The sequence below is a fragment of the Muntiacus reevesi genome, chromosome 2, assembly GCF_963930625.1.
Source record: "Muntiacus reevesi chromosome 2, mMunRee1.1, whole genome shotgun sequence".
Taxonomy (NCBI): domain Eukaryota; kingdom Metazoa; phylum Chordata; class Mammalia; order Artiodactyla; family Cervidae; genus Muntiacus; species Muntiacus reevesi.
The window spans coordinates 22,339,912-22,353,539 of NC_089250.1; the positions used below are offsets into that span (position 1 = coordinate 22,339,912).

A 13,628-nucleotide genomic window follows, 5' to 3' on the forward strand; every position below is an offset into this window, starting at 1 on the left:
CGCCGGGCGGGCGCGCACGCCGAGTGACGCTCGGAGGAGGAAGCGCAACCCCCTTCCCCTCCCTCGCTGCCCCTGGCCCAGCGGGAGCCCCCCCAGTGCGCCTGTGCGGAGGCCTGCTTGATTATGTGTGCCCTCTCCGGGCTCCAGCGTTAGCGGCCGGGTGGAGGTGGGGAGGGAAGACAACGAGGAGGAGGAGGAGGAGGAGGAGGAGGAGGAGGAGGAGGCGGTGGAGGGGAGGTGGGGGGAGTCAGCAAGGACATGGCTCCTGACTCCTGTGCGGAACGTGAGTGACTGAGCGGCAAAGCCCGAGTGAGCGAGCGGCCGAGCGGCGGGCGGGGGGCCGGGGCTCGGGGAAGGAAGCGGGGGCGCGGTGGGCTGTACGGGGGGGGCGGGAAGCACTCATTGGCTTGCATGTGTTTTTTAATGGTCCCCCCCAACTCCCTCTTAGATGGTCTCTAGCGACCGGCCCGTGTCACTGGAGGACGAGGTCTCCCATAGTATGAAGGAGATGATTGGAGGCTGTTGCGTTTGCTCAGACGAGAGAGGCTGGGCCGAGAACCCGCTGGTTTATTGCGACGGGCACGGCTGCAGCGTCGCGGTGCATCAAGGTAAACACCCAACCGCCCGCCGGGCCGAACCCGGCCTCCCAACCGTCACCGCTTCCCCCACCTTGGCAGCAACTGCCAGTTCCCCTCCCGCCCCTCCCCCGCCCCGCCCCGTTCCGCGGCCGGGGGTTGACTCTGAGGGTCGGCGGCGGGGCGGAGGGGGTGCGGGCTGTGCATGTGGGAGAAAGTGCGTGTGGCCTGCACTGTCATGTGATCCTGCGCTCACTCTCTCAAGTGTCACTCGGCCGCCGCCTGAGCCTGGAGCCGCGGTTCTGCGGACTCCGGGAGGCGGGGGTCGGCGGCGAAGGGGTGCGGGGGGCCGGGCGCGCGTTCCCTGGCCGTGGGTGCCGGTTGGGAAGCGTGGAGCCCCCTCCCCCTCCCGCCGCTCAGTCTGCCGCAGTGTCTGGAGACTTCCTGTGCCATGGAGTCGGGCTCGGGCGCGCGGCGCTGGGGCGGGTCGGGGGCCGCGGGGACTGCCCGGCGGCCCTAGATTTGGGCCGGGGTGGGGAGTACGCCGGCTGCCGCGCACCCCAAGGTTTCTGTCCCAGACCCTGCGGCCGCCGCTGCGGGCTCGCACTTCCCGCGAAGAGGCGGAAGGCTGCTGCCGCCGCTGTCGTGCTGTCCCCGGGAGCGGCTGGGCCGAGCTGCGCTGAGCTACCTGGGGTGGAGGCTGAGGCTTGTCGGGATGGCCGCCTCGGACCGCTTCCGCAGCTTAAGTAATCGGACAGAGGAGGAGGTGGCGGTGCCGCCAGGAACTTGGGGAGCATCTTAGTATTATTTTGGGGTGTTACAATTCGGTGAGTTTTGGGGATGTAGAAAAAGGTCAGGACACTAGTAAGGTAGCTTTCTGGCCATGGAAGCTTCTGTTTTTTTCCATTTCAGGTGGTAAGGAGTTGAGGTTTGGAAAAACCTAGGTAATTTTTTTGGTGGCTCTTGTACTCCTCTTGTTAGGCACCAGCCTGTGCCCCTTCCCATTTTTGAATCTGGCATTGAGTGATGCAGATGTTGTTTAGTAGTGTATTGGACGCTAGTCAAACGAGAGAAAGCCTGAGCCTAAGGGACTAAACTGCAGTTTTCATAGAATGGAATCTCAGAACTGGAAGGGAGATTTAGGAGGTAGTAAATAATCTAATCTGAGAATGCACTTATTCCAATTCTTTCAAGGAAGCGCAGAGTTGCACACCTCACTTTTTAAGGAGTGAAAACAATGTGAATTGAAACTACTGATTTTAAGGTCTGAGAACCTGGTATATTCCATTGTAGTGTTCATTGGTACTTGTGGAGGTATTTCTTACGAATTTGGTTGATAAATGATGCTAAATAGTCTTCATCTCCCAATTTAGAAAATGTTCATTTACAACTGAAAATTTACTCTCTGTGTTTCTAAATTAAAATACAAGTTTTGGGGGGCAGTTTTTTTTTTTTTTTTTTAATAAGATTTTTTGGATGTGGACCGTTTTCAAAATCTCTATTGGTTTTGTTACAATACTGCTTCTATTTTATGATTTGAGTTTTTGGCTATGAGGCACGTAGGATCTTAGCTCCCTGACCAGGGATCGAACTGCCATCCCCTGCATTAGAACGCAGAGTCTTAACTACTGGACTGCCAGTTACTTGGTTGATAGAATATTTTTACTCATACCTTTTAACAGGGGTTGGGACTTCCCTGGTACTCTGAAGGTATCTGCCTTCAATGCAGAATAACCCGGGTTTGATCCCTGGGTGGGGAAGATCCCTTGGAAAAGGGAAAGGCAACCCACTCCAGTATTCTTGCCCGGAGAATTCCATGGACAGAGGAGCATGGCGGGCTACAATCCATATGATCACAAAGAGTTGGACACAAATGAATAACTACCACTTTTAATAGGGGTTCAGAGTTTAGCTTTTGGAGTTTTAGAAATCTGTGTTGATTTTATATTCTTTAGATGCTTTCCAATATTTGATATATTTCCATGTTTCCTCTGAGCAGGTCCATTTGAGAAAATGTCAATTGGATTATTAACGTCTCTAGGTTTTTGGCAAGTTTTAAACTTTGAGTTAAGTAAATGTTAATATGGAAACAATTTTTAAAGTAACTAGACTGTGATTTAGAAATGTGATATGTATTCACATCACTTGTTGAAACATTAACATTATACATTAGAAATAAACCTGCAGTTTGTTTTTTTATGACTTTATTGAGATATAATTCACATACCATGCAGTTAACCCTCTTAGAATGTACAATTCAATGGTGTTCAGTATAGTCACAGTTTTGGATTTGTTACTGCAATTTAATAGAACATTTTCATCATCACAAGAAACCTTGGAGACATTAACAGTTACTCCTCATTTCTCTCCAACCCCCCCAGTTCTAGACAACCACTAATCTACCTTCTGTATAGACAGGCAAATGTCTATTCTGGACATTTTATTTAAATAGAAGCATTTCACTTTTAAAAAAAATTTTTTTTTTTAGCATTTCACTTTTAACATTACATTTCATTTCATTTCCTGCAATAGCTTGTTTATTTTGAAAGGTGATTTGAAAATGACTTTATTTTCATGTATTTAAAATGCTTGATATTTAAACTTAAGATATAGGAATGAATTAATGAATTTGAAATAGTGAATATTCATATAATCATTATAGGAATGAATAAGTTACTTATGTAAACGTGTTAAATTTTATCTAATATTTTTATTGTAAAAGAATAAGATTTGTGATGTTTATTCTTTTGAAATGAAGTAGCAAAAAGTTACCTTTCTGATATTTAAAATGTCATGATTGTAACTTGGTGATAAATGATAAATATAACATGTTTTAGGTTTTTTCTTTTTTTTTTTTTCATGTTTTAGTTTTTTTTTTTTTTTTCCATGTTTTAGTTTTTTACAAAGCAATTGGAGGTATTACTTTAATAGGGCTTTGGTACAATATTTGATTTTTCATAGTTGTTCAACCTTTAACTTATTTTCAAACATTCTGTTTTCCAACAGCTTGCTATGGCATTGTTCAAGTACCCACAGGACCATGGTTTTGCAGGAAATGTGAATCTCAGGAGAGAGCGGCCAGAGTGGTAAGGACTGTTTATCAAAAACTTTAAAATACTTCAATGAGTAGCTTAGGATGCTACACACTCAGGTTTCAGTTTGAAGTGTTTTCAGTCTTGTTCAAATATTGAATTTGGGCCAAATATTGACTTGCAGTTTTAAGCTGGTTTTATAAGATCTGAAAAACAAATTGAATTGCATATTGATGGGTACTTAGAAAGGATAAAATATAAAGTTGTATTTTGGCTTTATTGGCCTTGCCAATAAATTGGCTAATCATGGTTGGAACATAATGGCAGTAGGACATAGGTTAAGTTATACTGAGATAATTCTGCTAGGTTCTGTTTAAGGAGTAAAAAATAATCCATCAGTATTTAGTGATTCACATTTCTTTTTATTACATCTGTACATGTATAGTTTAACTTTGCTCAGTATTTTCAGACATTCAGGCCCTTTGGCAAAGCAGCATAAAAAAATCTTCCTTTTTTTAACTTGGCTGGCTAACCTTCTTTCGGAACACTTCTGTAAACCTTCTGTAAGAAAGAGAGAGAAATGTTTATTCTTTGTGGCCAAAAGCATTTTTCCAGTTGAACTTCTAGAAATACGAGGGAAGAATAGATTTTATCTTCATTAATCATATGAAAGTATTACCATTTGCAGTGTGGTAGTTTCTTCTTCTTGGTGTTGACTAGAGAATTTGACAAAAGTTAGAAAACAAATATTTCAACCTCTCTACCTACATGGAGAGCAAGAATGGAGGTTTTTAGTTTTGCCTGGGCAATTTTTGATCAGCAGAAATAATGGCTGAGTAGCCTATGTAGGATTGTGAAATCAAAGCACTAATTTGTTGATATGTGGTGTTTGTGTGTGAGAATGCCCTGTAGCAGAGTTATAGTTATTCTAACATTACAGAAATGGAAATTAGCAAGTGGAGGATGAGATTAATTGTAAAAATTTCAGGATGTAATTTATGTATCAATTTACACCCCCCCCCCCGTAACATTTTATGGTTTGGGGTTGATGGGTCACCAAGTAAAGGACGTTTTCCTTGACTTTGTTAGTAAACATTGACGGTAAGGTAATGTAAGGCTCTTCCACCGCATGACATAGTAGTTTTGTGGCCAGAGAAAGATGAGAAAATAGCAAAGTGGGTATCAAGAGAGGGAGGATAAAGAGGTGAATGGGAGTGGTAAAATGCCAGGATTATTTGCCTCAAATACCACTTCTTGCCTGTTTCTGTGCCTTTTTCCTGTCTGAGGTCATGGTCAGGATATCCAGGTGAATAAGCTAGTTATCTTAAAAGATACATTGGAAGACATGTTTTATTTAAGCTTTATTTGGCAGGATGTGGGGGTCATTAATTAAAGATCAGGCACAATCTTTTCTGAATTCCTGTAGTGTACAGTTATAAAAGGTAGGGTTATAAAGCCATAGTTATATGTATGTAGTTAAATATATACTCACATATATACTTATATGCATCCTCTTGTTAAAACGATATAGTAGCCAAGAAACCTAGCCTGAAAATACATCCATGAGTTAGGATGGGAATTGAATTAGTCTTAATGTTATTTCTGGTTTTCTCTGTGTATCTGCTTAATTCTTTTCCTTTCTACAGATTTTCTCTGCTAGTTACTCTGTCAATAACTAACTTTTTTTATTGTTTACTGTCAGATACTGTGCTGAATGTTCTATATTAATTATCTTCTTTAATTATCCTGTCAAATATATGAGGTAGATACCCTTTTGTTATTCTTATTTCAGAGATAAAGACCTAGTAGTTTTGAGAGAAATACATACCTAGTTGGAGTCTGGGCTGTGATTAAACTCTCAACCACAGTATACTGTATTGTTGTCTCCTGTGGTGAATGATGGCCATACTTCAGTCCTGTCTTGAGAGACTGAATTTCAGTCCAAATCTCATGTTCCTTTGATGGGGGAAAAACTCTGTCTTGGCTTTTCTGGTTCTGGATGAGTTAGCCATGGCTAGAGAGTAGAGGTGAGTCGGTCAGATGCAGGGAAATCTCTGTGGGTTTGGGATAGCTTACTGAATTTTCAGAGAAGGGGGAATTGGAAGCTCATAACTGAGGAGTGAAAATCCAGAACCATAAAGCAGTATTTTTACTCAGATAGCTTGGTTTATATACAGAATGGTTTTGAAAGGGGAGCTTAGAAACTGAAAGACTTAGGTTGCTGTTATATAAAAATTTGAGAGTAGAAAGGGAGTAGAAAGGAAGGGAGGGAGCATTTTGGAGGAGGAAATGGCAGAAATGGAAGTGGGGTGAAGGAAAGGGGATAATCAGATGATTCTGAGATGTCAGGGTTGAGCACTCTGGGATGGTGATACTGTTAATAGAGGGTTTGATGCTGCTCGGATGTTTCATTGGAAATTTAGGGTTAAAGTAATGAAGACAAGTTAGGGATGGAGCTGCATAGCAGGAAGATTGGGAACCAAGTGACAACATTGACTCTAGTAAAGAAGAGTGAAGGCAGAACTATGGTGAATATTCACATTTGGGAGAGTAAGAACAAGTTACCAAGGATGGCTAATGAACCGTCAGGAAAGGAGAAACTGCAGGTTCCAGTGGCAACACAAGCAGTTGTTTTTTAAAGAGTAGTTGTTAGTGTACATTGCTGCCAGGAATGCTGAAGTTCGAAGATAAGCTCTTGAGACAGCAATTGTAGTTCTCTCCTTTGGGCAGAACCCTTGTTACAGGGCATCAAAAAAATAGTAGGGATTGCAGGGTTAGAATAAATGTCGAAAAAGTAAAGAAAGACAAAAATAAAAATAGATGGTGATTGAGGAAAGGTTTGGTTGGTTTTTAAGGGAAGCTCTTTGTTAGTAGGCATTCATTGTTCGGGAGAAAACACTTGAATTGCTTATTTAACTTCAAGTGAATAAATATTTTGATTGGATTTCCTTGTTTATTAACTGCAATCATAATGGTTAGAGGTTAAAACACTCATTGATGACTGTTTTTATATTTAATGTGTATGTGTTCTTAAGTACGACAGGCTGAAGAGATTTATTTTATTTTTTTGGCTGAAGAGATTTATTAGAAATTTTACCTAGTTGTACAGTGTTAATAAGATACAGAGAGGGGATATTTTAGATTTTTAAATATTCTACTTGGAAGACATTGAAAGTGGATTGTACAGAAAAATAAAATGGCCAAAAGCCCATTAAGGATTTGCGTTATTTAGGTCTTGCTCTTCTGGCTGTAAGTGAAAGATGATTCCTTTCCTCCAGGAACTGAGCTATAACTTTCTCTTGTTGCTCTGTCTCTTTATTGCAGTTCTTCCTAGCTTTTTTACATTGTTAGAGAGGAACTGGTGGATGGGATATGAATAGGGTTTTAGGATTGATCTAGGATTATACTATTTTAGTTTTAAGTTTTTTTCTTGCTGAATATATGTAATGCACATAAATCACTATAAATCTGTAAAACCATGTGAAACATACTTAACCACACTAATTACATATTTATATTGAGTTCTACAAATTATGTTAATATGCATTTGATTGTCATAAAGAGTTCTGAGCAAAGTAGAACATAAAATGCGTATCTGTGTGTTCGCTACCCAGAATGAACAAATGTCCATTCTTCATATTTGCTTCCCTTCTGTTTAAAAAGAAAAATAAATTAAAAAATTGAGTTGAAATACTTTTTGTATTCTTTCCAGTCTGAGTCAGCCATTACCCTTTTAGTGTCTGGGATCAGTTTCTATTTTTCTTGCCAGTTTTATTGAACTATACTTATATGTAACATTGGAATGTTAATGGTATACAACATAATGATTTGATATATGTATATGTTGCAAAATGTTAGCACTGTAACAATTTGTAAAAACAACATGCAAAAACTTACTACAGTAAGTTAACATCCATCACCTCACATAGTTGTAGTTTTTTTTTTTTTTTTGATGAGAACTTTTAAGATATACTCTTAGCTTTCAAATAAACAATACAGAATTGTTAACTACAGTCACCATGCTGTACACTACATCCTCAGAACTTATTTATGACTGGAAGTTTGTACCTTTTGACCACCTTCACCCATTTCCCCCAACCACCACTCACTGCCTCTGGCAGCTTCCAGTCTGTTCTGAGTTTGTTTTTTCTGGATTCCATATGTAAGTCCAACCATATAGTATTTGTTTTTCTGTCTGACTTGGTTCATTTAGGATAATGCCTTTAAGGTTCATCTGTTGTTGTCACAGATGGCAAGGTTTCCTTCTTATTTTTAAGACTGAGTAATATTTCATTATATATGTAGAGCCATCATATATATATATTTTTTATTCATCATATATGTTTTAATCCTTGTTACTACATGTATATATCCATAAACGCCATCTAGTAGTATATTGTACAGAAATGTTTTCATGTTATGTATGTGTTCTGTGATACAGCTACTTATGAGATTGCTGCACTGTATAAACTCATCTAGTTCATTGTTTTTATCTGCTTTTTAGTATTCTGTCACAGAATGTACTGTGATTTAATTCCTTTATCGACTGTCCTTATTTTTCCAGTTTTTCACAATCACAAATAGTGTTCCAGTGAACATCCTTGTGAATATAGTGAAGCTTGGTTTTTTTTTTGATATAGTCTAAGAGTATTATCATGACAGTTTTTAGAATTTATTTATTTCTGGCTGCATTGTGTCTTTGTCGCTGTCCCTCTGGCTTTCCCTGGTGGTGAGTGGGGGCTACTGTGGAGTCACAGTGTGCAGGCTTCTCACTGTGGTGGCTTCTCTCCTTGCTCAGCATGGGCTCCAGGGTGCTTGCCCTTGGTAGTTGCGGGCTGTGGGCTCGGTAGTTGTGGCCGGCAGGCACTGGAGCACAGTTGTAGCTCACGGGTTTAGTTGGCTTGAGGCATCTGGAATCTTCCCAGACCAGAGATCGAACCTGAGTCCACTGCATTGAGATGCGAGTAGGACTCTCAACCACTGGGCCACAGGGGAAGCCCAACATGCAAGTTGTTTTTTTACATTTATAATAATTTCTGATACATTTGGTCTTATTTCTTAAGTTTTCATTTTGTGTTGCCTATTTACTCTGCTTCCCCCCCCTTTTTCCCTTCATTTGGAGTGATTGAGTGTTCTTTACTCCTTTTTTTAAAAAAAAATCTGGGCTGATTTGGAGGTTTTACATTCTAGTCCTTTTTTTTTTTTAAATGATTGCTCTTAAAATTTTGATGTGCCTACTTTCTATTTTTTCTCTGAGTCTAGGATTTTATCTTTGTACTCCTTTTGAACAAAGCAGGGGACCTTAGGACACCTTGTATTCCACTTTCTTTCTGGTAGAAATCTTATTGTTGTTTACATTTTAACTCCATCTTATTTTTAATCTTCCAGTGGTACTTTCTTTTTTTTTTTTTAAATAATCATTTGTAATTTGGACTTAACATTACTGATGTTTTTGCACCACTCAGTTTTTTAATTTCTGTTGCTGCCCTTTGTGTCATTTTCTTTTTGAAAGTTTTTGGTGGTATTTTCACAGTTGGTGGCTAGTAAGGACTAAGATCCATTAGTCTTTTTATGTCTAAGAATGCCATTATTTTGCTCTCTTGTATGCTAGTTTGAAATCTAGGGTAACAGTTGTTTTCCTATAACTAAAGACTTTAGTTTGTCTTCTGGTACATTTGTGCTAATAAGGAATCTGTTGACTGTCTGTTTATCCTGCTTGAGACTTAATTTGCTCTCATCCATTTTGGAAAATATTCTGCTCTTATCTTTTCAAATGTATCTTCTCATTATATTTTCTTCTCCAGGAACTGTTACTTAGGTGTTTAATTGGCATTCTCATCCTTTTCTTCAGGTCTTTTAATTTGTCTTTTACAGTTTCTCTATTACCTCTTTATTATGGATAATCTTTTTAGCTCTGTGTTCAAACTTACTGTTAATCCAGTCAATCAATTTCTTTTCTGAATAAATCATAGCTAGAATTTCTATTTGTTTTATATTTTTCAATTAGCCTTTTTTCCATAATATCTTGCTATTATTGTCTTAATGTTTATATTTATTTTACTTATTTGATCATGTAAAGCATACTTATTTTAAAACTCTTCACAGATTCTATAATTCTTTCATTTGTTTTGTTTTTAACTGTGGTGGTAGATGTCTTCATAAACTTTGTAATTTTTGACAGTGAGCTAATCGTTAAGATTTGTCTTCCTGTGATCCCTCTTCTGCTAATAACTTGGGTTTGTGAAGGTGTCCCCAGGAGACTTTTTGCATTTGCTCTGTTATTTGTTAAGAATTGTTTTTGGTGCTAGTAACAAAGACCAGATTACAATGGCCTGCAAATTAGCAATTTACAAATTTCCTACTTAAAAGGAGTTCAGAAAGGCATTTTAAAGCTTTGTGACAGCTCTCTGAAACCTTTAATTAATTAATTACTTACTTTTGGCTGCATCATGAGGGATCTTAGTTCCCTGACCACGGATGGAACCCATGGCCCCCTGCAGTGGAAGCGCAGTGTATATTAGCCACTGGACTGCAGGGAAGTCCTTCTGTGAAATCTTTAGAGATCAGGCTTTTTCTTTCTTCCTGTTATGCCAACCTTAACACATGGTTTTCATTTTTAGGATTGTTCCCACAGTCAAGCCTGGCATTCACTGTGACTGTAAAGAGATATTCCAAGCAGAAACAAGGACGGGAAGGGTTGAAAGTGGTTTTCTTCTCACCTGAGTTATCCTCTTAAATGAGCTTTCTCTGGTATTAATGGTCCAATGCATCTCTTTTTGGCATAGATTCCCCTTTGGTAGGATCAGCCCTTACCGGTTCCTGTCCTTACATAGTAAACTTGGTTAGAACTGTTCAGCACATCTAGGGTCTATGCTGGTGTCATACTCAACCCTCTAACTGCTGCTATTGCTGCTAAGTCGCTTCAGTCGTGTCCGACTCTATTTGACCCCATAGACGGCAGCCCACCAGGCTCCCCCGTCCCTGGGATTCTCCAGGCAAGAACACTGGAGTGGGTTGCCATTTCTTTCTCCAATGCATGAAAGTGAAAAGTGGAAGGGAAGTTGCTCAGTCGTGTCTGACTCTTAGCGACCCCGTGCACTGGAGCCCACCAGGCTCCTCCGTTCATGGGATTTTCCAGGCAAGAGTACTGGAGTGGGGTGCCATTGCCTTCTCCTCAACCCTCTAAGGTACATATTAAATTATTTTCATTGCCTGCCTCAGCTTCAATTAATTTTGACTTTTTTTTTAAGCTTTTAAGTTCTTTTTTATTTGTACCACTAGATTTACTTACATAATTAAAAATTTGTTTTCAGACTTATTTTCTTTACTCTGACTTATGAGTGCAAGAAGCCAGGATGGAGTATCTTCAGTGGCACTTACTTTTTTCTTATTTTGTGCAAGTTTTTTAGCCTATATACTCTTTTTTTTTTTTTTAAACCTATATCCTCTAAATAGAATGCCTTCAAAGTTAAATATTTGCTAACATTTTTTTTTCTCTTACTGATGATTCATATCCAGTATTTGCCCTTTTTTTGGCCATGCTGTGTGCTGCTCAGCTTGTGAAATCTTCCTTAGTTTCCCCATCAGAGATGGAACTTGTGCCTCCTGCAGTGGAAATTGGAGCCTAACCGCTGGATTGCCAGAGAATTCCCTGTTCTGTTTGTTTTTGAATTCAGCATAGCATCCTAAGTTCCTGTAACTTTGAAAGAGGTGATTTAAAAAATTAAAAGATTTAGTGCTTACCACCATACATAGACTAGCAAATAACCAATTTCCATTGTCTCTCTTCTTGAATTCCTTTCTTTTTAAACTGTGAGAAAAGATTAGCATAATAGCACTCAGGAAGTAAGTGCTTACATTTGTTTGTATCATTTCCTAACCTGTCTACAAAGCTAGTGTGGCTCAGTGGTAAAGAATCCATCTGCCACTCGGGATTGAGTTCAGTCCCTGGGTCAGGAAGATTCCCTGAAGAAGGAGATGACAACCCACACCAATATTCTTGCCTGGGAAATCTCATGGACAAGGGAATCTGGCTGGCTACAGTCCATGGAGTCACAAAAGAGTCAGACATGAGACCAAATAACAACAGCAACAAACAACATAACTAGTAAGAGAAATGAAAACATAGGGGTACATTGATACATTGCCCTTTGTGTCTATTCCATTTTTTGTTTAGATTTTAATTTTTATGTTTATCCAAGTGATAAATGCACTGTTAGTAGTACTAAAAGATTCTTTTTCACACACATCAAAACAGTACCTTGCTGCTTGACTCTTGGCAAGGAATGTAGAAGCAGCTGTTCATTAAGAATTTTTATTTTTTGTTTTGGCTGTACTGGGTCTTCATGGCCGAAAACAGACTTTCTCCGGTTGCCTTGCTGGGCTTCTCCTTGCAGCACCTCTCTTGTGAAGCATGCGCTCTGGGGTGCTTGGGCTTCGGTAGCTGTGGTACAAGGCTTAGTTGCTCTGGGGCTTGTGGGACCTTCCTGGAGCAGGAACTGAACCTGTGTCCTTGCTTTGGAAGACAGATTCTTAACCACCGAACCACCAGGGAAGTTCAGAAGCAGCTATTCTTGATATCAGTTTTAGATGTTGTCTTTCCATATACCACAAATTTTGGTTAATCCAGTAGTATTAAACAGAAAATTTTGTGTTTTTATGACTAAGTATTTTTTGTTCATTTCTGAGCATACTATGATTGCTTTCTTATGTTAAAGTTTTTTTTTTTCCTGGGATTAATAATTGTCTTGTATTTTCATTTTCCTATATCTTTGTATACTTTGTAGGCACCTCTTATATAATTTTCCACCTATTTAATGAAGCAGGTAGTCTATCATTTTGATTCTTCATAAATTCTAAAATTCTAAAAAAGGAAAAAAGTTTTACCCTCTTGATTGATGGTTTGCCTGAGTATGGAATTCTTGGTTGGAAATAACTACCCTTCAAAAATTTGAAGCTACTTCTCCATTGCTTTTTAGCTGTCAGTGTTTCCATTAAGAAGACCAATGAAGTTCTGATTCTAATCCTTTGTATAGGATTGTTCTCTCTGGATTTAGTGTGTTTTCTGTATCCAGTTTATCTCTGCTATTTCTCATAGTAGTGTGCTGCTCCTCACTCATTGTACTGGGTACATAGTGTCCCTTTCAATCTAGTAAATTATGTTAGGAATCATGAGTTTATTTCAGGGAGAATTTTTTTTTAATTAAAATATTTTTAAAACATTTTGGTTGCACTGAGTCTGTTGTGGCGTGCAGGCTTCCTAGTAGCAGTGTTTGGGCTTAGTTGCCCTACAGCATATGGAATCCTAGTTCTCTGACCAGGGATTGAATCTGCATCCCCTGCCTTGGAAGGTGGATTCTCAACCACGGGACCACCAGGGGCGTCCCTGAAATTATTTCTGATATGTCCTCAGTTTTGTTGTCATTGTTTGCTTTTTCTGTATTGTTCTTTATTTGGATGTTGGACTTTTTGAACTGATCTTGCTGTTTGAGTTATCTATTTCTGTTTTACTCTCTGAGGCAGTTTCTATTTTATCTTCCATCCCTTCACGTAAATTTCTAAATTTTATTATACTTTTAATTACCAAAGGCTCTTTTATACTTTCTGAGTGTTTATTTTTTATCATCTGCTTTTGTTTTTGTTTTTTGAAAGATTTATTTATTTATTTGGCTCTGCCGGGTCTTAACTGCAGCATGTGGGAACTAGTTCCCTGACCAGGGATTGAACCCAAGACTCCTGAACTGAGAGCATGGAGTCTTTGCCACTGGGCCACCAGGGAAATCCCCTGCTTTTGTTTTTTGGGTGCATATTTTCTCTTAATTTCGTGAGGATGTCAATCAGACGGTTGGTTTTGTTTTCTTTCAGTTTTCTGAAGTTTTCTTCTGCTCTCAGGACTCTTACTCAGAGTTGCTTTGTACCATTTGTTTTGGCCTGTCTTGTTAGGGACTTTGCTTACAAATTTAGTGACTTGTAGCCATCCATCTGAATTTAAGACAAGTTCCTATTGAGGTGACTGGAAGCT

General features: G+C 39.4%; 1 protein-coding gene across 5 annotated transcripts in view; it reads left to right on the top strand.

Annotated features, from left to right (window-relative positions):
* Positions 1-214: 214 nt before the first annotated feature.
* The window catches only part of MLLT10 (MLLT10 histone lysine methyltransferase DOT1L cofactor), a 219,936-nt gene continuing 206,522 nt past the window's right edge, over positions 215-13,628 (top strand). For all 5 annotated transcript variants that reach the window (XR_010661422.1, XM_065921077.1, XM_065921078.1 and 2 more), the window contains exons 1-3: positions 215-309; positions 449-608; positions 3,582-3,661. Coding sequence is in view for 4 of the 5 variants with exons in the window: in XM_065921077.1 (XP_065777149.1) it covers positions 449-608; positions 3,582-3,661 (240 nt within the window). In the remaining variant the exon portion in view is untranslated. The remainder of the gene's footprint in view (positions 310-448; positions 609-3,581; positions 3,662-13,628) is intronic.